Source organism: Erigeron canadensis, chromosome 2 (genome assembly GCF_010389155.1).
Source record: "Erigeron canadensis isolate Cc75 chromosome 2, C_canadensis_v1, whole genome shotgun sequence".
NCBI classification, from domain to species: domain Eukaryota; kingdom Viridiplantae; phylum Streptophyta; class Magnoliopsida; order Asterales; family Asteraceae; genus Erigeron; species Erigeron canadensis.
This window is the reverse complement of record NC_057762.1, coordinates 5,364,002-5,388,263: the sequence shown is the minus strand read 5'-3', so window position 1 is coordinate 5,388,263 and position 24,262 is coordinate 5,364,002. Positions and strand designations below refer to the sequence as shown.

Genomic DNA, 24,262 nt, shown 5'->3' with positions numbered 1-24,262 from the left:
GTGTCAACACATTTTATTTTGGGTTGATCAGCCATTTTCAATTCATGTGGTGGAATAATCACACATATGTAGCAGGGTATTCCAGTTTGAGCCATTGAGGGAAGTGTGATACCACACCAACTTTGTGCCAAAATAGTCCTTTTATTAGTTTGTAATGATTTGGATGAATCGTGTTTGCAAAGGAGTCAAGTGGTGTTTGATATTGCGTATATATGATAAATGAAGTATTGAAGTTTAAGTTTGATAGCGCTACCTCTTTGACTACTTTTTGGGCTATAAATTTTAAATGGTTTAAGTTTTATGGAAAACTAATTATCATGTGGAAAATTAGACCCAAAAAAAGGCTTTGAGAAGGTATATGACATGCCTAGATTTGTTAAAAAAAAATAAAATTGTTTACAATAACCTTCAAAAACTGAAAGTAGTTTGAAATAAGTCCATAAAAAGACACATTATTATACGGTATTACAAAGTTTTTGTTTTAGATGTAACATTTCGTGTGGTGGAGGTGTTCATGCGCGATACTTTTTTTTTAATGGCAAATCATCATACTTTTGAGTAACTTGTGAATGCATAGGATAAAACCTACTTTATGAACATGTTTGAGAATACACCCCTTTAATTATTCCAAGATTAGAACCAGGATGAGAAACTCCTAAGGTACAAACAATATAAATACATGTACAACCACTATAGTTAAATGAGATTTTGCATTAATTTTTCTTTCTCATTTTGTGTCGAGATGGTATTATACACGTTACACATAACCACTAGGATGCCAACTATACTAATACTCTTTTTTTTTTTTTGCCATATTCAATAAAACATAATGAATTTTAAATATGATAATTAATTTAAAGGAATAAATAATTAATTTATTGAATTATTTACTTTTTGAATAACGAGATGTTACAACATAACCGAACTCTATCACCTTTGAAACATCTCTTTGGTGTAAACTATCTAACTACCTACAAATTTACATGAATGCAATTTGAGTATAGTATTTATTTACATAGTTAGTATTCACACAATGCAACGACGACAACGATGTAGTGGTGATGAAGGGCACGAGTGATGATGGGAACGACAGATGACAACAATGACCGGTGATCCATATATGCTAAATGGATTAACAAATATAACTCATTGAAAATTTTATATGAACTATCAATATATCAATTCACTATAAATAGTTATAACATAATTGACATATATTTTTTTTTCTTCTAACTTATATTTTGAAAGCTTAGGAACAAGGGTGTAGTGCCAAATTGGCAAGTTTTGACAAGTTTTAAACCAATGAGAAATGAACAAGTGGTTTAGCCAAAAACAAGTCAAAGGTAACCAAATCTTGCCAAAACTAGTGGTGTAGTAGTAAACTTGTCAATTTTTTGGCTAAAAAAATACTTACCAAATAAAAAAACAAATACACGCTCCCACATGCCCTTTAGCCAAAAATGGTCACGTGTCCTTGCCCAACGTTTACTTTCATCAGCCAAAACTAGCCGATGTATTTTGCAAATACTTACCAATACAAGCCGATGCATATGTTATAGGATAGCCAATGAGTCAATGTTTGTCGATAGTTTTTGCCGATAAAACAAACCGACTACACTCTTGATCCTTATAAAACTTGTTTATGTATTTCCATGTAATATAAAAGCGAAAGTTACACTCACATATCAATTAATCAAATCAATCTATTTATACATTATTACAATCAAAGAGAATAAAAACATTACCATCAATTCAATCACAATATATATACTAAAACAATACCCCACACTAATTTATTTATTTCATTCTTGTCCACATTAATTAATTAACTAAATTCTTGTCCACATTAATTAATTAACTAATCAAACAAACAATTTTTATTTATTACTCGTATTATATTTTATAAGATAAGATACAAATACACAACATATCAGTCGTCATTATTTCAAACAAGTTGAAATTATTTTACACAGATATACATACAAGAAACTCCATTTTCATTTCATTTCCATTTTTCTCATCTCCTTCCAACTACTTCAGAAAAAATAATTAAATAAAAAAACATCTTCGAAATCTGTACTCTCACGCCGCCGTTGATTCCCCAAAACACACACACACGACACACATCCTTCATTGTTCTCTAAACATCATCAACAACAAATCCTGTCAAAAAAAAAGTTGTCATATTTTCCCCCAAATTTTCAAGATCCTTAATTTTTTTTATTTTTTATCATTTTCATAATCATTCATGAAGAAATTAAGAAGCTTTTACATGCATATGAAACACCCACATACCATAAAACGAAAATGGATCTACCCATTAGCAGTCGGGTCAACCCTTTCTTTATTTCTCATTTTTTTCATAACCATAACTTCAAACCCACTTTCTGGATACTACCCAGGTTCCGGGTCGTCCGTTTTTGTCGAAGATAAGCTTCACCCAACCCGCCCGGATCCAATTACCCGACCCGTTCGGTTCGCTTACTTGATATCCGGGTCAAATCATGATGGGGTAATGTTAAAACGAACTTTACTTGCTTTATATCATCCTAATAATCGTTATGTTGTTCATTTAGATGCCGAATCTTCGCCCGAAGAACGAATGTTGTTAAATGAATTTGTTACCACTCACCCGGTTTTTGTGGAATTTGGTAATGTGGTTATGATCACTAAGGCTAATTTAGTGACGTATCGTGGGCCCACTATGGTTGCGAATACGCTGCACGCGGCTGCGATTTTGTTAAAGAATGGATTGGATTGGGATTGGTTTATTAATCTTAGTGCTTCGGATTATCCGCTTGTTACGCAAGATGGTACATTTTTGTTGGTAGATTTGTGAATTATAGTACATTTTTGTGTGTTTTGTTTTTTCATGTGTTTAGTTTGTGTTTTCAGATCTGTTTCATACGTTTAATTCGTTACCGAGGGATCTTAACTTTATTGATCATACAAGTAATATTGGATGGAAAGAGTAAGGGATCTATTTAGTGATTTAGTTGTGTTTTGTAAGCAATGTCTGTCGTTTTAACGATTTTTGGATCTGATTGTGTTTGTGTTGGTATTTAGGTTTCAAAGAGCAAAGCCTGTGATTGTTGATCCGGGATTGTATATGACGGAAAAAACGGATGTGTTTTGGATCACACAGAGACGAAGTGTACCGACGGCCTTCAAATTATTTACAGGTTTTTTTTCTTAGCCATGGAATTTAGTAGTTTATTTTTGTTTGCTATTAATTGTAATTGCTTTTGCATATTGGGTTGTTGCTTGGTTGTTTTGTCAATTGGAGTATATGCATGATTGTGATGTACACATATATTTTGGGAGTGGATATAGTATTTAATTTTGGATGTGAAATTAGGTGAAAATCGAAGCAAGAACAAATGGTCTCAAAATGTGCATATGCTAAATGTTTGTTTGAAGTTTGAGATATGTTTTTTACCTGATATAGGTTGGCATTGCCCGTGCTTGATTTTTCAGCAATCCTTTTTCTAATATTCATTCTTAGTTCCTATATGGGTTGTGCTTGTGATGTTTGAACCTAACTTCTGAACATGTGTTGTGTTGTTTTGGAGCCTGATTTGGACTGTAATATGATTGGCGGCAGAAATTATGAAAGAATATACGTGTGTAGTTTAACTGCTTGGATACCATTTCCTTGTCTTATCCATTTAATTTATTTGGCTTCAAATAATTAGTCGTTATTTGATCTAAGAACATGAGGTATAGTAAAAAAAAATTTAAACCTTTGATGTAAGCATACCACTGAACCATATAATTAGAACTTTGAATGTTAATGAGGCATTGTAGATTGTAAGGTTGAGTTTGTACATCTTTTTGAAATATCGACTTTGGGATTCTTGTGTTTTGGTTGATGAAAATATTAGGACCTTGAAGAGATGAGTTTAAAAAATCTTGTTTTTTACTGTCTTATTGGTTGTAACTAGCATTTTGTGGCTATTATAAGACTCTGCTAGTGAACTACAATGGCTTTTAGCTATAACCCATGGACCATTGGCAACATCAGAACCCATCTCACACATCAGCAAAATGATTCATAATGACGGGTTTTATTGTGACAATACAGTAGGTATGGATCCAGGATGGGATTGTAAAACACACAGAATTTTGAGTTATATACGTTTAGTTAATGGAAACGAATCCTCTACTCCCCAACTTTAAACTGGAAGAAGAACTTTAACTTTATGTAGAAGTTTTAAATTTATCCCCTGAGAAATGTCTTAAATTATTTGCTTCAACATGGAGACCGGAAACGTTCATGTTCTAGTTTTTTCATTCGCTTTTCATTTATATTAGTTATTCATGAATCTGTTGAGGACGTACAAACCACCTGAACCGATTTGGAATATTGGACCTGTCAATCTTGAACCAGTCTACAACCTGCATAAACTGTTTTATTTTATTTATAATTTCTCCAGCACCTGCAGTTTTGGACTGATGCACACCTTAAACCTTTTCCTTCATATCGTTTAGGCAACAACACCAATGTAGTTTATAAAGAGTGATGTCTTAGACAAAATCCTTTGAGTTTTCATTTCAACCAAATCCTTGATCTCATAGGTAGGCTGATAAACACAACACGGAAAAGATCGAATTTGGAGTTATGACAAAGAAGGTTAATTACAATAGTCCTGTAACACATTTTTAACATTTGACCATAGTTATCAAATTTTGCATACTATGGTAGTATAGTGTGTCTATGTTTGTTGCATTTTCACAGGAATGATAGTTAGTTAAGCCTACAGCTCTTTGTTTATACTTGGTTGTAATGATGTCTATAATTTTTGCTTTATACGCAGGATCTGCGTGGATGGTTTTATCTCGCCCATTCATCGACTTCTGTATATGGGGCTGGGACAATTTACCTCGAACGGTCCTTATGTATTATGCAAATTTTATCTCCTCTCCTGAAGGCTATTTTCATACTGTATTATGTAACGCAAAAGAATTCCGCAATACTACTGTCAACAGTGATCTGCACTTCATCGCATGGGACAACCCTCCAAAGCAGCATCCTCACTACCTTACCTTAGCTGACATGCAAAGAATGGTTGACAGCAACGCACCGTTCGCAAGAAAGTTCCACCAAGATGAACCTGTGCTAGACAAGATTGACTCAGAATTACTGTTCAGAGGCCCAGATATGATTGTTCCTGGTGGATGGTGCATTGGTAGTCGTGAAAATGGTTCAGATCCTTGTTCAGTAGTTGGAAATTTAACACTCCTTAACCCCACTTCCGGGGCAACAAGGTTAGGAAATCTTGTAAAGTCTCTTTTGTCAGAGGAGAGTTTCAGGCCAAGACAATGCAGATGACAGGTGGTGAATATTGATCGGCTGTAATTAGTTCGTGTGCGGAAAAACGACCATCACCAAGTGGCTTATCTAATTTTGCGACTTGTGGCAGGCGTTAGACTCGATCGAAACATTATGCTGCTGAAGAAAGCAAGGTAATGGAATGGAAATAATTTTTTGTTAAATGTGGGTTTTTGTTGTAGTAACCTGTGACTGAGCCAATTCTTTTTAGAACCCTATTCACCAATTTTTATAGCTTTATTAAAGGGGTTTGGGTGGTGGTGGTGGACTGCTGGTGGTGGTGGAGATCAAGAATGGATGTCTGTATTGATTAGTCCTTGAAAAAAAAAAAACACTCCATTTAACCTGCACAAGAAACATGATGTAAAATATATCACAAGTTCAAAACTTTTTCTTTTTCTGTTTGCTCTACTTTAGACCTTACTGTCAGATACTTGGATCATTGATCACACAATGTGTTCGGTGTTGTTATATTAGGCAGGTACATGCTAGTTTTAAAGCACACATTCTCTATATATGTTACTGGATTTGACCCATTATAGAATGGCTTAACTTGACCAAAGTAACAGTCATCATATAATAATTTGAATGAATCTTTAGCTGTGACATATGCTAATTGATTCAGTGATTCATAAGTATCGCCTTCTATCTCTCTAAACTGCGGTGATTTCCAGTTTTCCACTATGCGAGTTCCTGGATCGGCTTTAAAAATTTTTAGGCTAGGCTCTTCCCAGACAAAACTTACCTGTGTTACTATATTGGGTATAACAGCAGCATCGGTAGATTTATTCAAAGTTCAACAATCTAAATCTATTTTTCATATAACATTTTAAAAGCAGTAGAGTGCATAAAAGTTGTATTCTATATAAACAATGATTAAGTGTTAAGAGAAACAATAAACATAGCTTCGAGAACTTTGTTTACGCTATTGTTAAATGCATAGAACTATAGAAGATTGTATTTTGAATCACAACCCGTAAATACAAGGAAATGAAGATAAAATCACAAACCCTTTATTAACCATTTATGCAACTAGAGTCACAATGATAGAGAAAGTAAGATGTAGATAGTCTCATCTTTACCCGAAAATAGAGATGTTACTTCTAGAGGAACTCTGGCTATTTTTTGCAGGAGGTAGGGATCGAACCCTCGTTCATGTATCCAAAGAAGAGAGATTTTTCAAACTGATGCAACATTGTTTAACCAGATTTACATACAAATCAGATTCTCATACAGTTTAACTAGAGTAACTGTTAACAAAAAACCAGATTTACGTACAAAACTATTGATCTAACTAGGAATGAGAAAAAAACTCAAAACCCATGACCCGACCCGGAACCGCCCCGACCGAAGGGCTAACGGGCCGGGTCACGGGTCAAGCTTTTGTTGCATTTTCGGGTCACGGGTTGCGCGGGCCGGGCCAAGCCAGGCCGGGTCAAGCCAAAAACCGAAAAAAGTGAAGGAAACCCGTGATCCATTTGCGACCGCCCGAACCCGACCCGAACTATCACGGGCCGGGTCACGGTTTCGATTTTCATGCACTTGCGGGTCGCGAGTCGGGCTGGGTTTTCGTGGGTCCGGTCATTTGCACATCCTAGATCTAACACATAAAAACGGATTTCATAACATATTTAACCCCAAACCACTACAATTCCAAACATCATGACCGTAAAATAAAAACCTAAAGCTGTATTTATGAATTGGATATTATGATTTTGTTCGCCCATACCTTTTTAGATTGATCTTAGGCAAGTTTTCCAGTGGCCTTCAGGAGGAACTACCGTGGTGCATGATTTTTGCCGATGACATTGCAATGATTGCGAGATCGATAGAAGAGCTAAACCGTAGGTTGGAGAAATGGAGAGAAGCCCTTGAAGACAATGGTTTGTGTGTGAGCCGAGAGAAGACTGAATACCTACGATGTAACTTCGATAAGCAGGGGATAAGTCAAAATGGGGATGAGGTTATTCGCATTAGGGAGCGGATATTGGGTCCGAAGGCGTCTTTTAGGTACCTGGGATCGGTGATACACAAATCGGGGGGGATAGACGAAGACGTGACACATCGAATCCAAGCTGGATGAATGCGGTGGAGGGTAGCTTATGGAGTCATGTGCGACAAGCGGATCCCGCTAAAACTGAAAGGGAAGTTCTACAGAGTCGCTATTAGACCGGCTATGTTATACGGGTCAGAATGTTGGCCGATGACAAAAGCCCAAGCATCTCGAGTAGAGGTAGCAGAGATGAGGATGCTAAGGTAGTCTTGCGGGAAGACCCTATCAGACAGGATCCCCATAGGAGTTTTTAGAGCAGAACTTGAAGTAGGGACCATCATTAACAAGCTAAGAGAAGGGCACTTGAGATGGTTTGGCCATGTTAGGAGAAAGGATCGAACAACACCACTAAGGAGAGCGGAGTCTATTCACGTTGAAGGCACACGAAGAAGAGGAAGGCCTAAGATGAGGTGGGAGGACCGATTAGCGAAGGACCTAATAGATCTTGGTTTGTTGGAGGACTTGACGTCGGATAGGACGGCCTGGAGAGCTAGGATTAAAGTAGAGGATTAGGGTAGGGTTTGTCTTTTGCGGGACTTTGATCGACATCCTTTTCCTATATTGCCTTGCCCAAGGTGGTTTGTGTTGGTTTGACCGGGTGAAGTAGGCCCAACTTTGGTGACTCGCCGCCAAAGAAGGCTTTGTCCTGACAGGAGGAGAGGTAGGTCGACGGAGGTGGAAGGATAGAATACCGAAGGTTACGATGGAGTTTCCTGATGGAGGAGGTGGCCAGTGAGGGTAAGGCAAATGGGAATAGGTTTTTGTAGACTTTTTTCGTAGACTTTGGTTCTTGGTAACCTCCGTAGTGGTTTTGGCCTGTGTAGAGGGAGGCCAAAATCGAGGGGGGAGGTTACTCTTGGCTGCCCCAAAATGCTCAGAGGACATGACCGATGAGGGTTTATTAGAGGACTAGGACTAGTTTAGGGGTTTTGGGAGCTTGGGAGAGGACTAGGTTTAATCTAGCTAGGCGATTAAACCAGAAGGAATAAGACTGGGATTGTTCCTTTGGACCTATTTTAAAACTGTCTACAGCTCACCTCCCTCATACCTCCACCTTTGGACCTATCAATTGTTCCAAGTTTGAACCAGAAGGAACCAATTCCTTTTTGGGAGCTTGGGAGAGGACTAGGACCAGTTGTTGTTGTTGTATTAAAAATCAGTCTTATTCCTTCTGGTTCAAACTGGGATTGGTTCAAACCAGAAGGAACCTAGAAACGCCCCGATCTGCACGATTAGATGGAAACCGGGCATATATTTACTCGGACAACACAGATAAAGTTTTTCATGTTTGCGAACATTATATACTAAATTATTGGCATATGGATACTGCGGGTATAAAAGGTCTTTGTTTGTTGTGAATTTTATAATAACTAATTTTAACTTTCTGTTGGCGCATAAACTAATATGCGAGATTAACAGGTGGGGGGTTGGAATCTTGCCCTTTTGTCACGTCATTAACTCATTATTAGTCATTATTAGTGCCTGCTTAACAACTGGGCTATTATTTATAGATTGATGTGAGTTTTAAGTTTTGACGTTTACGTATTATATATCTTCTAATAAATTAGAAATTACTGAAATTCATTCAACTTTTGCTTTAATTCAATTCTATTCAACGTAGTCCACCTAGATACTGTGTAAAGGGTATTTTTTTTCTTGATCAACAATACCATTTTTTAACCCACCAATCACATCCGCAAAAGACTTGTGCCTCCTGACTACTATAACCCAACATTTGGCCAATAATTTTTTTTTTTTTAACTGCATTTGGCCAAGAATCTAACCTGAGTCCATATTGTGTTAGCCCACGTGGCCACAACAGATATAGTACGAATGTACAATATTTCTTTACCTTAGAAGTTTTGCTAATGCGACTTTATATAAACAGTCCACTTGGATTGTCCATGTTATTTTTTGAAACAAAACTTGTATATAGTGGTATTTTTTGTTTATTTGCAGTTGAGAGAAATAACATTCAAAAGAAAATGTAAAAATATGTTACACTGGTATGCCTTTTTGTATTACCACATTCCATTAATCCAATGCAAATCAACCCATTTTGATATACAACTGGACTAAGTACTAACTTCATTAATTAAGGCTTTATCTTGCAATGTTTATCAAATGAAGAAGTCTTGGACACTTGGTAATCAACAAATTAAGCAATACCTATACTCAGCAAGTCAGCATGTATATAAAGTGAACTAGCTTGTACATGAACACAAAGGAGACCCGTTCACATGAACACAGAGTAAGAAAAAAAGATATATATGATATCCATCGACTCGGGCCTCTTATAAATCAGCTATTTTGGTACATGTTGCAGCACTCCATAAAAGACGTTTAAACCGTACACTACCGCCTATAAGTCAATATATGAAAAGTCCAATATATGATCTACCATAATGTTCTTAGAGCATTAGCTTTAAGCAGCCTGTAACTACCAATGGCCTTTTTTATGGCATGATCCTATTGGAAAGGGACGGGAGTACCTAGCTTCTTGTTAACAATAGCCATTGCCAGATAGCGACTACCCATTCCTATAGGTGTCTGCTCATCCGGACCTTCCCAAAATGGGGCTTCACCCTCCCCTACCAACCGCCAGTACCCTGTTCTCAGAGATTCGGCTTGCTCCTCTGTGCAGTTTTGTAGTAAAGCTTCCACACGAAAATTTATTCCAAGATTACCAAGAAACTGAGACTGAGTGATGGGGCCGTACACGGACACATCTTCTGCAAGTTTCAAAATTATCAGTTTCCACTCAAGTAAATATGGAGGTCATGAATCATAATACTACTCCTTCCGAATTTTATGTTTTGTGATGTCTCAAGAAAAGTATTAAAAGTCTCCCCACAATTACCACTTCAACAGCTGATAAAAGTTAAAAGGTATCAAACAATGATTTTGATATACGAGATTCTAGTATTTGTAATATTACAGAATGGTATTTAGACATTTGTCCATTAAAGTAATTTTCAACGGCGGCAGGGAAGATAGGCATAGTGATTATGCATTGCCACAAGTAAGGAATACAGACCTGAAACTTCCTCAGCGGAGTGCCTAATTGCAGGAAAGTCAACATACGCACTTAAATCAGCGGAACCAGGATCATCCAACATATTAACAAATTTATGTTTTCGTATTGCCTACAGAACCGAAATCGTAAGATTATAACAAGATGCATATCTTCTAAGAGAAAATGAGGCATGAATGCTTTAAGACCTGAAAATGAAGTGATGTAGGGGGAACGTAAAACAGAAAAATACATTTTGTTTAACTGATCATGAAGAACAAGAAAAGAAATAAGAAAAAATAGCTCAGACCTTACAATTGAAAACCAAATGTTCTAAACGTCACGCAGCAGAATTACCAAATCAAAATGTAATCATAATTACTAGAGAAGGTAACTTCAAGCCATCTATATGAAAACCGGTAACCTTGGGTTACGTTTGTTCAAACGATACCCTAATATTAACCACCAATATTTTCGAAATAGGGTTACCATTTGAAAGTGTAGAAAGTGTTAGTGGGTCAATCCAACCACTTTTGACCCATCCAATTTGCCATCCATAACAATTACAGAGAGGACATATAATATTGGTCAATGCTCTTGTATATCAGTTTGGGTTGTTAGGATAGTGGCAGACCTGAAGACTGTCAGAGACAATCCCATCCAAGCCATAATCTATAATGAGTGCCCCGCCACCATCAGTACCTATTCTCTTAGCAATAGTTTGTGTCAGATCCATTGTCTTGGGGCTAACCTCTATATGTTCTAATTTACTCAACTCTTCAGTCTGAGCCCATTTGCAACGCTTTAAAAGATAGAGAGTTGCTGGGGTAGGCTGAGGTGAGAGCACGACACGGAACCTGAGGAGTTAACAAATGAAAGATATGACAAATTATATCAGCAAGCTATCACAAGGGTTGCCTAATGGAATAGATGATAATGGTGCATCTCTAAAACGTACTTTGAGTCTTCAGCAACATCAATCATCTTTTCACACCATCCACGGGAAGCTTTCTGAAAAAAATAATTAAGATATGGGTAAGCATGTAATAAGCAGCATTACATGATAATGAAGACCAACCATGTAGAACTTTTTTCCTTTCTCCCCTTGGTATTATAAGAAAGAAATGTGTATTATACTCCCTCCATCCCAAAAGAAAATGCAACACTTTCATTATTTTTGCAAGGATCGAATCAAAGTTTACAGATTTACTCATTAGCAATCACTTCAAGATATTGGCAAGGTTGGTGTGGGTCCATAAAATTTCTTGGATTTTTCAAATAAGGGGTGAATTGGGGTCTGACTGTTAGTCAAAATCTTCCACATGGGTCAACTTAAGTTTTCATTATCTTCAGAATGGAGTGACTATCTAAAATGACTCAGCCTAACTCAATTCGCACCCTGGATAGTATAAGACAATAAAACTGAAGGAAGAACGCTTTAATGCGGAATTCAGTTTTCAATGATAGTATTTTGCAATTAAAGTGCTAATAAGAAACTAAACCTTTAAATGCAGGACATTAGACATCTAAAAATTTAATGTAGATAAGTGCTTGAAAACAAACAAATTAGTTTTTTAAGAATCACCAAAATTTTGTATAAGACAATAAACAGAATGTAAACTACAAACACCTGAAATTGATGAACGGGTAAAGCATCAAAGAATTCATGAGCAATAATAATTGTTGGCACTGCATTTAAGAAAAAAACAATGACGTCAGAGAAAGTTACGACCCTTTAAGCCTTTCAAAAAATACAACATATTGACAGTCTCTACATTCACAGTTCACTAAGCTTATCTATCACAATTTTAACGGTGAACGCACAACAAAGCACAACAATTATGGACGATATGCCTAAATATTTCCATTTATCCAATGGAAACTAACTACTATCATCTTTAGAAAAGGGAAAGACCATTTTTAATTGTATTCAACAATGCAGAACAGGTAGAAGAAACCATATAAGTAACAGAAACAGGTCATTTTTATGTAGAAGGAAACTCCAAAAAAGTTACAATACGATGCATGGCTGCATATGCTGATCATACAGCTGGATATGACACAGAAATTACTTTACTGAGATAAATCGAATGCATTGACATTTTTATATATCTTAAAGACACTATATGGCACATGAGATATGTGAAACAGTTGAAATCCATAGATATTAAAAAGGTTAAAATTAGAGACAACACTGTCAGTGAAATCAAAGATATCTTACCTCCGGTTGGAACCTCATCTAGGGTCGAGTGCCACGAAACAGGCGTTCCAGTCAAGGTGGTAGCAGTATTTTCATCAGCGCCATCCTCGTTATTGCATTTCAAGGTTGTCTTTTGGATATTCTTTAATGCTGGACTCACTTCAATCATGTGTATGTGTAGGGATGTTGTAAACTTTTCAAATTTGAACCACCCTATTATCACATTCCCATATTATCAAAGTAGAATTAGCAAGATATATAGGAAAAACCACATTAAAAGATATAGATTAAGCATGGAAATTGTAAAATACATATCAAGCAATCATAAAGAGTAGCAGCATACTCGTAAGAGATCGGCCATGAGAGTTCCTCTTCCAGGGCCAAGCTCGACTAGATTGACCTCATTAGGTTGCCCCATTTGCTCCCACAAACACATTGCCCAAACACCAACCATCTGAAGCAGAAATTGCAAACATGATTCATAATGGAACACTGTTGTGATAAATCTTAACTTAGAAATCATAAATAACAGAACGACAGCAACCACTGCTAAGAATGATTTACAGAACCAATCAAATTACCTCTCCAAACATTTGGCTTACTTCGGGGGAGGTTATAAAGTCACCTTCTGCACCAAAAACATCCCGATTGATATAAAACCCAGCTTTTGGATTTATCAGGACTTCCTCCATGTATTCAGCAACTGATATTGGACCCCCTCTAAACTGAAGAAGCAACCCAAGTTCATGAAGATGAAAACAAAACCAAAAACACCAAGATAATCAAACAAACGAACAGTTATAAAAACCTTAAATTGTGATATCCAGAAAATGGCATCAAATAATTTCTATGGCCATAAAGAGACTCAATGTTTATAGCTGAAAGTTGGGTAAGAAGTGATAAGTAAGTTGAACAAGTGAAGAGCATTAAAAATCAATACAAATCAATCAACTGTTGCACACCACTAAGAACATATTATGAAATTTTGTGCATCAAGTTTCTCTCAAGTTGTTGATAAATTAATTAAATTTAGAGCAACGAGAAACAAACATTCTGGCATTATAATCTTCTTCTTTACAAGTGCTTATGCTTACTACAAAGGGAAGGGGAAAAAAAAACATTCCGCCTTAATAAGCACTTTCCAAGAAACCATCATCCATGAGCTTCTCAAAAACAACTCAGCCAAACATCCCTAAATCTACTATTGAAAAGAGCGCTCGTAAAAGCTTAGCTTTTAAAAAGCAGTCACCTTTGTCTAAAGTTGATCCAGCTTAAGAAAATGTGTATTCAACTTTGTCATTGTATGTATCCGATGATACTTTTGCTGACGTGGCATCTATACAAGTTGCCACTTTCCTCGTAAGCAAAAGTACCGCCGCATACATACAATAGCAATATTTGAAAGTGAGGTACACAAAATAGAGTCATAAGTCATTTTAAGTTGAAAACCAAACAAATTTTTCCTAATGTAACAACACAATACACAAAGAACATTATCTAGTACTATATATGCTTCATTCGAGTAGAGACGATACGCTTTGAGTTATTATACGAATTCGATTCGATATAAACAAGGACGAAAGAAAAGGGAAGGAACCTTAATAATGCTTTTGAGATGCTTAACAAGTTCTGAATCTGAAGACGGTTCATGAGAATGCTCTGCATTAATAACACTTACAAATTACATATTTATAACCAAATGTGTATATATTATATATATATATATATATATATAATATAATTTAAATTGAAAATATAAATAAAAAATAGATAGAAGGATGGACCAGGGGGGTTGTTCAATCCGGACGGTCGACGGATATGTGGTGGGCGGTTGAGAAGTGAAGTCAGAGGATGCCGGCGGTTGTTGGTCGGAAGTTGAAGGCGGAAGGTGAGAGGAGGCAATTGAAGAAGAACATCGACGGAAAGAGTCAACGGGGGAAGGTTGACTGATGAGGAAACGACATCGTTTTGATAGAGAAGAGCGAGTTATGATTCTCCGCAGCATTGCAGCAGGTGGTGGTGCTGGTCCGGCCAAATGATCCTGAAATGAAAAGACTTATCAAACAGCCGATCTTTTGCATACTCAATTTTAGTATAAATATTCGTTTCTGGTTAGTCATTCAAATATATATGTAGCTCAATTAGTCTTAGCATCGGATTATGCCCTCTATTCATGTGATATAATAGTTCACATCCCTTTGGGTTTTCCCGGGTATATTGTAACATTTGCGCTTATCACTTACCAATGGAAAAAAAACTAACACATCGTTAGAACAATACAACGTGAATATTAAAACACAAAATTTTAATGATGAAACAGGCAAACTTTCTTGAAAGATTAAAATAAAATAAAAGCTTAAAACTTTCATAGTAACACCATAAGCTAGTATATCCGGGAAATTATTACATTATGAAGAAGTGAAGATCATTTCATTCTTTCAATCTCTACAAATATAAGGAATAGATGTGAACAGAATATATATATATATATATATATTTATTAAAAGAGTAATTAAACAAGCCTTCTAAAACATTCTTTAAACTAAAGTCATTCTAAAAATTGTCACATAAGATTTATCCCATGTGCAACTTCATATTTTTAACAATATTTTATAGCCTATTTTATATTTATAGAAAGTTTTAGATTAAAAAAAAAAAATCTTCCATCAAAATGATCAATCTTATGTATATATATCACAATTACAGCTTTATAATTCAATATTAATATTATATAATGCTACAAATTACAGTTCTTTATTATATTATTACTATCAAACTAATATGTTAAGTTTTAATGATTTTTTTACGAATTTTTGTAAGGACTTAGTTTTAGTGTATGGATTATAAGATATGTTCATGAATAAGTTTGAAAAAAAACGATTCATATTATATTATTGATAATTTTAATTATGTGATTAAATTTAATACATTTTATCTTTAATCTTAGCTATAAAATAAATAACATTAGTCAAAACTTTGATAAATGATTGTTCTAATAGTCTCACATTACAAAATTAATAACATTAGTCAAAACTTTTTTTATTTTTTTATTTTAGAACGATAGTCAAAACTTTATTTAATGATTGTTTTAAATAGCCGCACATCGTGCGGGTAAAAACCTAGTGTATATAATATATTAATGATGTTATATGTATTAAATTAATAATTATTTAATTTTGTATTTTTTTCGTTCTCTGTTTGTACCAACGACAATATCTATTTTTTTTTAAATACTTATATTCTTTTTCACTATTTTCATTGTCCATGACATTTTTTTTATTCCTCTATGCCGAACACCCCCTTACATTAGTGATTCTGAGATTTATCTGTTGTGAAACCACATCTTTTGATTGGACCTCAAGAACCAGAGACAAACTAGACTATATATATGTATGACTAGCTTTATAATACCATAACTAGTTATTGACCCCGCGCGTTGTCGCGGGGTACGTATTTTATATATAAACATTTGGCAAATTATGTCAAATATTCGAACCCAAACTTTAAAAATGACAATTAACATTTAGCAATAACATTAAAAATATTATAAAAGAATAATAAGTCATATTAAACACAAACAATAACTATATTAATGCTTTAAATGTTTTATGAATATAAGCGTAAGCATGATGAAAATTATTATATATTAAAAACGATATATATATATATGTATAAATCGGAAGAAAATAATCAAAACAAATCTTTAAAGTTAAACCGTAACTGTGTGCAAAGTGTATAATGAAACCTGAGAACCCAAAGTTTAGTGTTAATAAAATGAAAACGAAAATTTTGATTTGGGATACAAGTTAAAAGATGAAAACTTTCATTAAAAACAACTAACATGTAGCAATACAATAAAATAATGTAAAGAATATTAAGATGTGTAAAAACATAAACAATAACTATGTTAATGTTTTAAATGTAACATGAACGTAAAACGTAACGATTATAAAAGTTATTGTTTAATGAAAAACTATATGTATAAAACACAAATGAAGATTTTCAAAGACCAAATGTTTAAAAGTAAAACGTAACTGTGTGAAAGTTGTATGATGGAAACATGAGAACCTAAAAGTTTATTGTCAAGAAAATGAAAACGAAACTTTGATATGGGGTACAAGTTAAAAATAGAAATTTTAGGGAGTTAAAACGAAATTGGTTAAAACTTAGGGGTTAAAACCAATTTAGTTAAAGTTAGTATGTGCTTTAAAGCTTGTACATTTCACGCATAAAGTACTGTATATTTACATAGGTTTTTAGTGTATGCAAGGCACTTGTACATTCATATGCTTTTTAGTATATTAATATAATTTATATACCTAGTAAAATGATGGGCTGGGCTAACGAGATTGATGATAATAGGCTAGTTAATAGGATTAACATCTACGGCTGGGCGGATAGTTAGTTGGGTAGAGTTTTGTGTTAACAAAGAACTAACTTTCGGTTCACTTCAAACTAGTGTATGCATCAAAGCTAATCAATTGGTGATACTAAATCCACATATTCACCAACACTATTTATGCACCAAAGCACCAAAATAATACAAATATGGTGCAAATTGCAAACCATTTACCATCACCAAGACTCAAAATTATTTTGCATTACTATTCATCACATCAAAATAGTACAAATTTTGTTGAAAATTATTTGTGCAACACTATTTAAACCATCATTTTGCACCAGATATGATGCACATCACCAAATAATCATCGTCCATTTATATGTTTAAATTTAACATGAAAGAACAAAATTTATTAATAAATTACATAGCTAAAACAACCTCATTTTTGTTGAAAAGTTTAAAGCTTATACCATATTGACTATTATTTATAAACGTATTTAATAATTACCAACACTGTTGTTGACAACTAATATATATATATATATATATATATATAATTTAAGTATATAATATGTTTTAGTGTTTTAAAAGTTTCAAAATAACTATGTGATGTAAAATTTGATTCAGACATTGAAACATATATGTTCTTATGTTAAAAGATACTTGTTTATACTAATATAATAACAATCTCATATATATAAGTTCATGTGAACTAAGAACTATTTGAATTGGAGGACCATGAGAATTTTTAAATTATATCTTAATGTTCATATGTGAATAGTCTATGTGAACAAAGTCGTGCATAGATATGTTCATATATGAATGATTCTCATATGAACCTTGCCATAAATATATATAATATATATATTACACGTTAGCCGCAAAACATGGCAGCGGCCAGTAGTACTGGCAGTGACTGTTAGTAGTGAGGACGATAGATGGTAGCGGTAGCGGTGATTGCGTCAAATGGTATATGTGATTGATTTAAAGGGGTTGTTAAATATAATTTAGGAAATAATGAATTGATTTTGTAATTTTATCATTATAGAGTATAGACCATTTGAACAATTGTATATCCCAAAATGAATAAAATTCAATAGGGAGAAAAATTTTAATAGAAAGTATAGATATATTATATATTGAAAATGAAATAATGCTCTTAGACAACGTTTAGTATTTTGTACATGATGAACATGACCCGTTAGAAGAAATGGGATTGTTTTTTAGAAAATCTCACATGAAATTTGCTTTTCACACGATGTATTCACTGAACACCTATCTTATTTTGTTTCTATCTTCAACATTTCACATAAAATAAATTAGGATTTGCTAACTAGTGTTTTTAGTGCACTAGTTAAGAAGTATTTAATAAAGCATTTAATGAAGTCCAACTTTCCTAAAATGAAAATATGTATTAATTGTTTATCTAAATATAAAAATTGTTAGGTTGAATTAATACACATTAATATAATTTTTGATTAATAAGAAATAACAAGTTTATTAAATGTTTCTTAACTAATGCACTAGGGGCACTGGTTAGCAAATCTAATGTTTAAGTTTTACTCCGTAACACTTAAGTATTAACTAGCCTTGTGCTCGCGCGCTGCTGCGACTTAAGGGAAACGATCGCTTGAGAAAGCTAGTTTTTTTTGTGTAGAGATAGAGTTGGGAGATAGAATCGGGGTGTAAAGTTTTCATAAGGATAGTTTAGTCCAAGTGTAGAGGTGGGTAAAAATATATATTAAGTTGATGGACATTTTAGACCATTAGTTTCTTAATTACTTAAAGTGGTTTCCTTTATAAAGGAGTATAGATGACTTATCAATATTTATCTATTTATTATCTATGGTCTAAAAGAAATCAAAATACTGTACTAAATGATTAAAATAACGGATATTAAAATTTGGTGTTATGTTTAGTGTTATATCAATTTTAAGGTAAATGTTCAAATTTTAGTATTGCGTCACAAATTACACCAAATATCAATTTTGTTATATATATTAAATTGAATTTAGTCTTAACTTATCTAAGTTCGTCATTTAGCCGTATAGAAGGTCTTGAAGTTATGTAATTTTATCAAATATCCAAAACAAAATTTATGGTGTAAAGTTGTCATATTCTCTTGCTCGTATTTTATTTTTGGTATAAAATAATTATTCATTTGAATACAATATTGAAAATAAAACGTAGGGCATGTGTTTGAGTAAATCAATGCCTAGTTTTAGGTAGGGCGTAGTAGTAGTGAACAGATTATTTAATAACTTGGACCGACGGCAGTACTTGAAATGTTTCTTGCCATCCCTTTTTTCCCTTCCCCTTCTTTCCCGTGCGTTGAATTTGATGAATTCAAAGGAACACAGAACAAAGTTTTAGACGGGAAAATCACTCGTTTATTCCCAATCTTTTATTTTTTTTTATTGTTTAAGCATCTATCTTTTATATTTATACTAGTGTTTAGGCTCGTCCAATAGACGGGTAGTCTCAAAGTATATTAATCAAATCTAAAAAATTGAAATTCAAATATATTAAATAGATATACCGAAATCAACTTGGAAATTTGTTAGCTGAATAGCCACTCCATCGGTCAAAATACTCTTATTTTTTCTGTCAATTTACCATTGACTGAGCCATGTATGATAGTGCCCTGCAAATAGCAAAAAAAACTGGTAAGTTCTGTTAGTGTGTTTGTATGTATTTAATCCAATTTTAAAAAATAATCCTAAAGAACTTAACCATAAGAACCGATAAACATCTTTGCATACAGATTCAGAAAAATTATTTAAGATAAAAAAATGAACCCAACCAAGGACATTCCAAATGTCGACCAAATGATTTATCGGTTACTGCAAGAAAGATAGGGAAACAAATTGTTGATAAAAAAAGTCGAGTCAAAACCTTGGAAAACCATCTCCTGTTGTGTGAAATCCTAAACATAACGTGGATTAAAGGGTTTTATCTAAAGTATTATTTAAAATTGATATCATGTTTTTCATAAGATCCGAAGTATATCTGTCATACACAAACTAAATGAATTGTTCCACCATGCTAAATAACCATACTAAACATTCAACACTATTTCATATGTAGCATTTTTCCCTGATAGAACAACAACGGCTAAAAAATACACCATTAATGAGCTAGTTTCAAAACATATTCAAAATAATCATAGTCGATATATTAAAATAATCATAATCTATTCATAGCAAAATTCGACTTTTTATCTAAACGCTTATAGAAGATATAATCGTAAATCTTAAGTATACACCATTAATGAGCTACTTTTAAAACGATATCAAAATAATCAAAGTCAATATATAAAGTAATTAGAAACCTACTCATAGCAAACTTAGACTTTATATCTAAAAGGTTATAGAAAGATATAACGTAAATTCTAAGAGTAATATAAGTTAAAAATACAAATTTAATATGTAGTATTTAGATTAGTTAAGTCATATATCACAACTTAATAAATACGAAAGCTAAAAAGAAACATATGAAAGCTAAAAAATTTATAGTTCCTTATATATTAAAAGTGTAAACTATATAATTTGAAAAACATATCAATTCATCAACAAACCATCTTGAACGTTTTGATTTTCTTGTGTAACCCCCGCTAAAGCGGAATATACGGGATGTACAGATAAGCACAATTGCACACAGAACAAGTTCTAACACACCAATAACATTAAGAAGATAGGAGTATAATAGTTACTACAGAACATGGGGTATACCCAGAATAGATAATATTCAAAAGACAGAACATTGTCTCAAAGTACCGATCTGGAATTGAATAAGGAAAGGAAAGTCTTCACAGCTCCTGGTCATGAATGCTCGAACAGTCGCCAAATGAGATGAGCTAAAGAGGAAGACTCCTATGCTAAAAGATCTACTAGTCTAGCCTGAAAAGCATGTAAGTTCAAAGGTCAACTACGAAAGTAGTTGGTGAGATTCACATAAAGTACTATTTAGTATACATATAATTAATATGTAGAATAAGTACAAGGTCATAAGAACCGTACGTTTAACAAAGTACTTTGCAATAGTAAGAACAGTACAAGGACAATTAATGAACTATACATGTATTGTCACTGCTAACCCGATTGGCCAGAACTGAACTGTAATGTGACGATATGCTCATAATAATCAAGTAAGTCAAGTAAGATCTAGATCAGAACAAGAACAAATAATATGCATCCTCCAGAACTACGGAGAAAGAGGGTGGCCTACCCTAAACAGCGTTGTCCATAATTACCTACGGTTCAATCCCTGAACTGGGTGATATGAATTGATAGCAGTTAATAAGGACTGAACAAGAACAAGTAAGAACTAACATGGAAATGAACAAGTACAGTATATAAATGTATTTAAGGATCTTGCTCATTCAAGACTTAAATACCCCTTTTAAATAGTTAAGAATCATATCATAAGTATCTTACAAGATCATAAATAGTACGCAAATAGTTCAAGAACATATATATTAGTACAAAATAGTTTTCATGCTTTTCAGTCCCTGATAAAAGAACTTGAACAAAATGTACGAAGGAGGATTAGTGAACTCACAGTGATCTGGTACAAGCACAATTTATAAGCACAGAGATAGATAAGTTATATCTATCAAAATCCAAGCACGTCTTGATGGAAGCCTAAGTACAAGTCATTGATCATAAATAAGTACGCATATTAGTTCATGTGATTAATTAATCATTGAAATGTCCTTGATGAGCTGATGATTTGGTCCTTGATGATCCTTGAACGTTTTGACTCAAAATAAGTTTGAATGAACTTAGGTACTTGGACCGGACTCGATCTGAACGTCTTTGAACCCACACATGTAATTATAATGTTGCTGAGTTGAACATGTCTTTAATAATGATCTTTAGCCTTAAGAACTTAGTTTTTGGTTCATAGAACTTGCACTTTAATAATTAAGATGAATCCTGACATTAATGTACTTGGTCAATGATTGAGCAATGATCTTAGCTAGGATTCGAGTTTGGGCTAGTCTTGACATGTTTGTATAGCCTTTGTGTATATTATTGCAATGTAATGAAGCTAGGACTAGTCTAGTGATTAAGTACAAGATCTAGTTGATTTAAGTTCAAGTATGCCAAGTTTGGTACAAGATCGTTTTAGTGTCAAGATCGTTCTAGGGTTTCACTAGGACAAGGTCGTCCTAGAGTTTCACTAGGACAGATCGTCCTAGAGTTAGGGCAGGGACGATTCTGGGACTTAGGACGCGCCTGGACATTAAACGGTTCTGGAACTAGGACGGTCCTGGAACAAGATCGTTTCAAGGTTCAAGAGTAAGAGTAAGAGTACACGATCATTTCTAGTTCACGAATAATTGATTGAGCGAAACCTTTCCAAAGGAATGGCTACCAGGGTGTATGGTTCCCAACCACACACCGAAACAAAACATAATCACAACACGAGATCAAACGAGAAAGCACAAGAGTACAAGAGGGCTTCCCTAGGACGATCTTGGTGATCAAGATCATCGTAGTGCAAGATCGTATTAACAAGGTCGTTCTAGGCTCAAGTCGGCTGAACAAGTACGAGCACCAAAATGGAGGTCTAGATCGATTTTCAGGACTTATTTGGACATAACACTAGTACAATATACTCAATAACATCATCTACTAACACTTTTAATGATTTCAAGATTAAAATATACATGAACAAGTCATAACCTTCAAGACAAGTTGTACCTTCATTTTCAAAAATGGTTTTGTAGATTAAAGCATGTTATGACCCAAATTTGTTCATACAAATGTTATTAAAACACATTCAGACAAAACCCATTAACATTTAACACGATTTTCATTCAAAATTGGACCAAATCATCAAGAACATGAACTTGAAAAAGTATATTTTTAATTTGCTCAAAAGCCCATCAAATGTTGTTGTTACCTGAGAAATGATTCAAGAAGTGTGTTTTGATTATCACAAGGATGCTAAAAGTACAAACGATTTCGATTAAATGTATCAAAATCAAGAGATGCGAGTGTGTGTTTTATGGTGTTTTGATGTGTGTTTTAGTGAGAGAGTGGAGAGATGGAGAAGATGATGACTAGGGTTTTCTCTCTCTAACTCTCTATTTACAGTCTTCCCATAATAAATGCTTAATATGTGCAAGAACCATTTATGGACTTTTGGACTAGAACTTTTATGAACACGAACGTTTTCGAACCGAACTTTAGTATTTCATCATATTTAATCATAACTCGTCATATAAATCAAGATTTAAGATCAAATTGACCTTCATATAAGCATATAATGGGTCTAAAGTACGTCAAGAACTTAAATAAATTGAACCGTCTAGCCGATCTAATGGCGAAGTACGATTCGAGGAACTTATTTAGAACATTTCTAAGACGATTGTTACACTTTGGTTGTTCCACTCCGAAACAGTCCATACATGCACAACACGGAGTCGTAAATGATGGTTAACATGTGTTGGCTTAAGACCTTCAAAATGAATTATGTGGTCATATTTTTTGTTGTTGAAGAAAAGTCCATAACGAACCTCAAACTAAAATAAAAGAAATAATAATAACAATAACATAAGAATTCAAAGTTAAATATAATAATATTGATTATTATGTGCAAAGTATATAAAATGAAAACCCTTTTGTAGTTGATCGTAGCTTCTTTTTTTGTTGTCGTACGTAAGTATATTATAGATTACCAATAAAACCGAAAAGTGTAAATTAACTATTTTTAAATTGGGTGAAATTGTAAATTAGTGATGGAAACCAAAAAGTGTAAATTAATATTTTTAAGTGTAAATGTGGTAAAAACCAAAAAGTATAATTAATTATTTTTATTTGGTTAAAGCGTAAATTGGTGATGAAAAATCAAAAGTGTAAGTTATTTTTTTAAATTGGGTTAAAGTATAAATTGATGATGGAAACAAAAAAGTGTAAATTAATTGTTTTAAATTGGGGTTAAAGTGTAAATTGGTGATGGAAAACCAAAAAGTGTAAATTAATTTAGATTAGTATTATAAAATTAGAGAATTAATAAGGATGAAAAATTAAGCTAAAGAAGGGGGATTAGGGGTGTCAAGTGTACCCCAACCCCTCTTTTAGTTATATCATAATATAGATTATAATAATGGGATATACTTTCATTTTTCTACCATTTAGTTACCCATTTTTCATTATCTTATAATTTTAGTCACTCAATTTTTATTTTTTGTTAAAATGAATACAACTTTTGAATACTTGTTACATTAATCACTTACATTTTCCTTATAATATAGATAAGATTGTCTACATCTTATCTCTTTTATACTCTGCATTAGCAGAGATTGGGTATGT

General features: G+C 33.6%; 1 protein-coding gene and 1 pseudogene across 2 annotated transcripts in view; one reads left to right on the top strand and one right to left on the bottom strand.

Moving 5' to 3' along the window:
* Nucleotides 1-1,959: 1,959 nt before the first annotated feature.
* LOC122588964 (beta-glucuronosyltransferase GlcAT14B-like) overlaps nt 1,960-24,262 on the top strand; it is a 22,715-nt gene continuing 412 nt past the window's right edge. The window contains exons 1-4 of one of the 2 annotated variants that reach the window (XM_043761192.1): nt 1,960-2,813; nt 2,896-2,971; nt 3,067-3,182; nt 4,818-5,273. In XM_043761192.1, the coding sequence (XP_043617127.1) occupies nt 2,249-2,813; nt 2,896-2,971; nt 3,067-3,182; nt 4,818-5,273 (1,213 nt within the window). In that variant the 5' untranslated portion in view covers nt 1,960-2,248. Of the gene's footprint in view, nt 2,814-2,895; nt 2,972-3,066; nt 3,183-4,817; nt 5,733-24,262 lie in introns of those variants that run through there. The other variant, XM_043761191.1, reaches the window with a different exon arrangement.
* LOC122588967 overlaps nt 9,638-24,262 on the bottom strand; it is a 24,170-nt pseudogene continuing 9,545 nt past the window's right edge.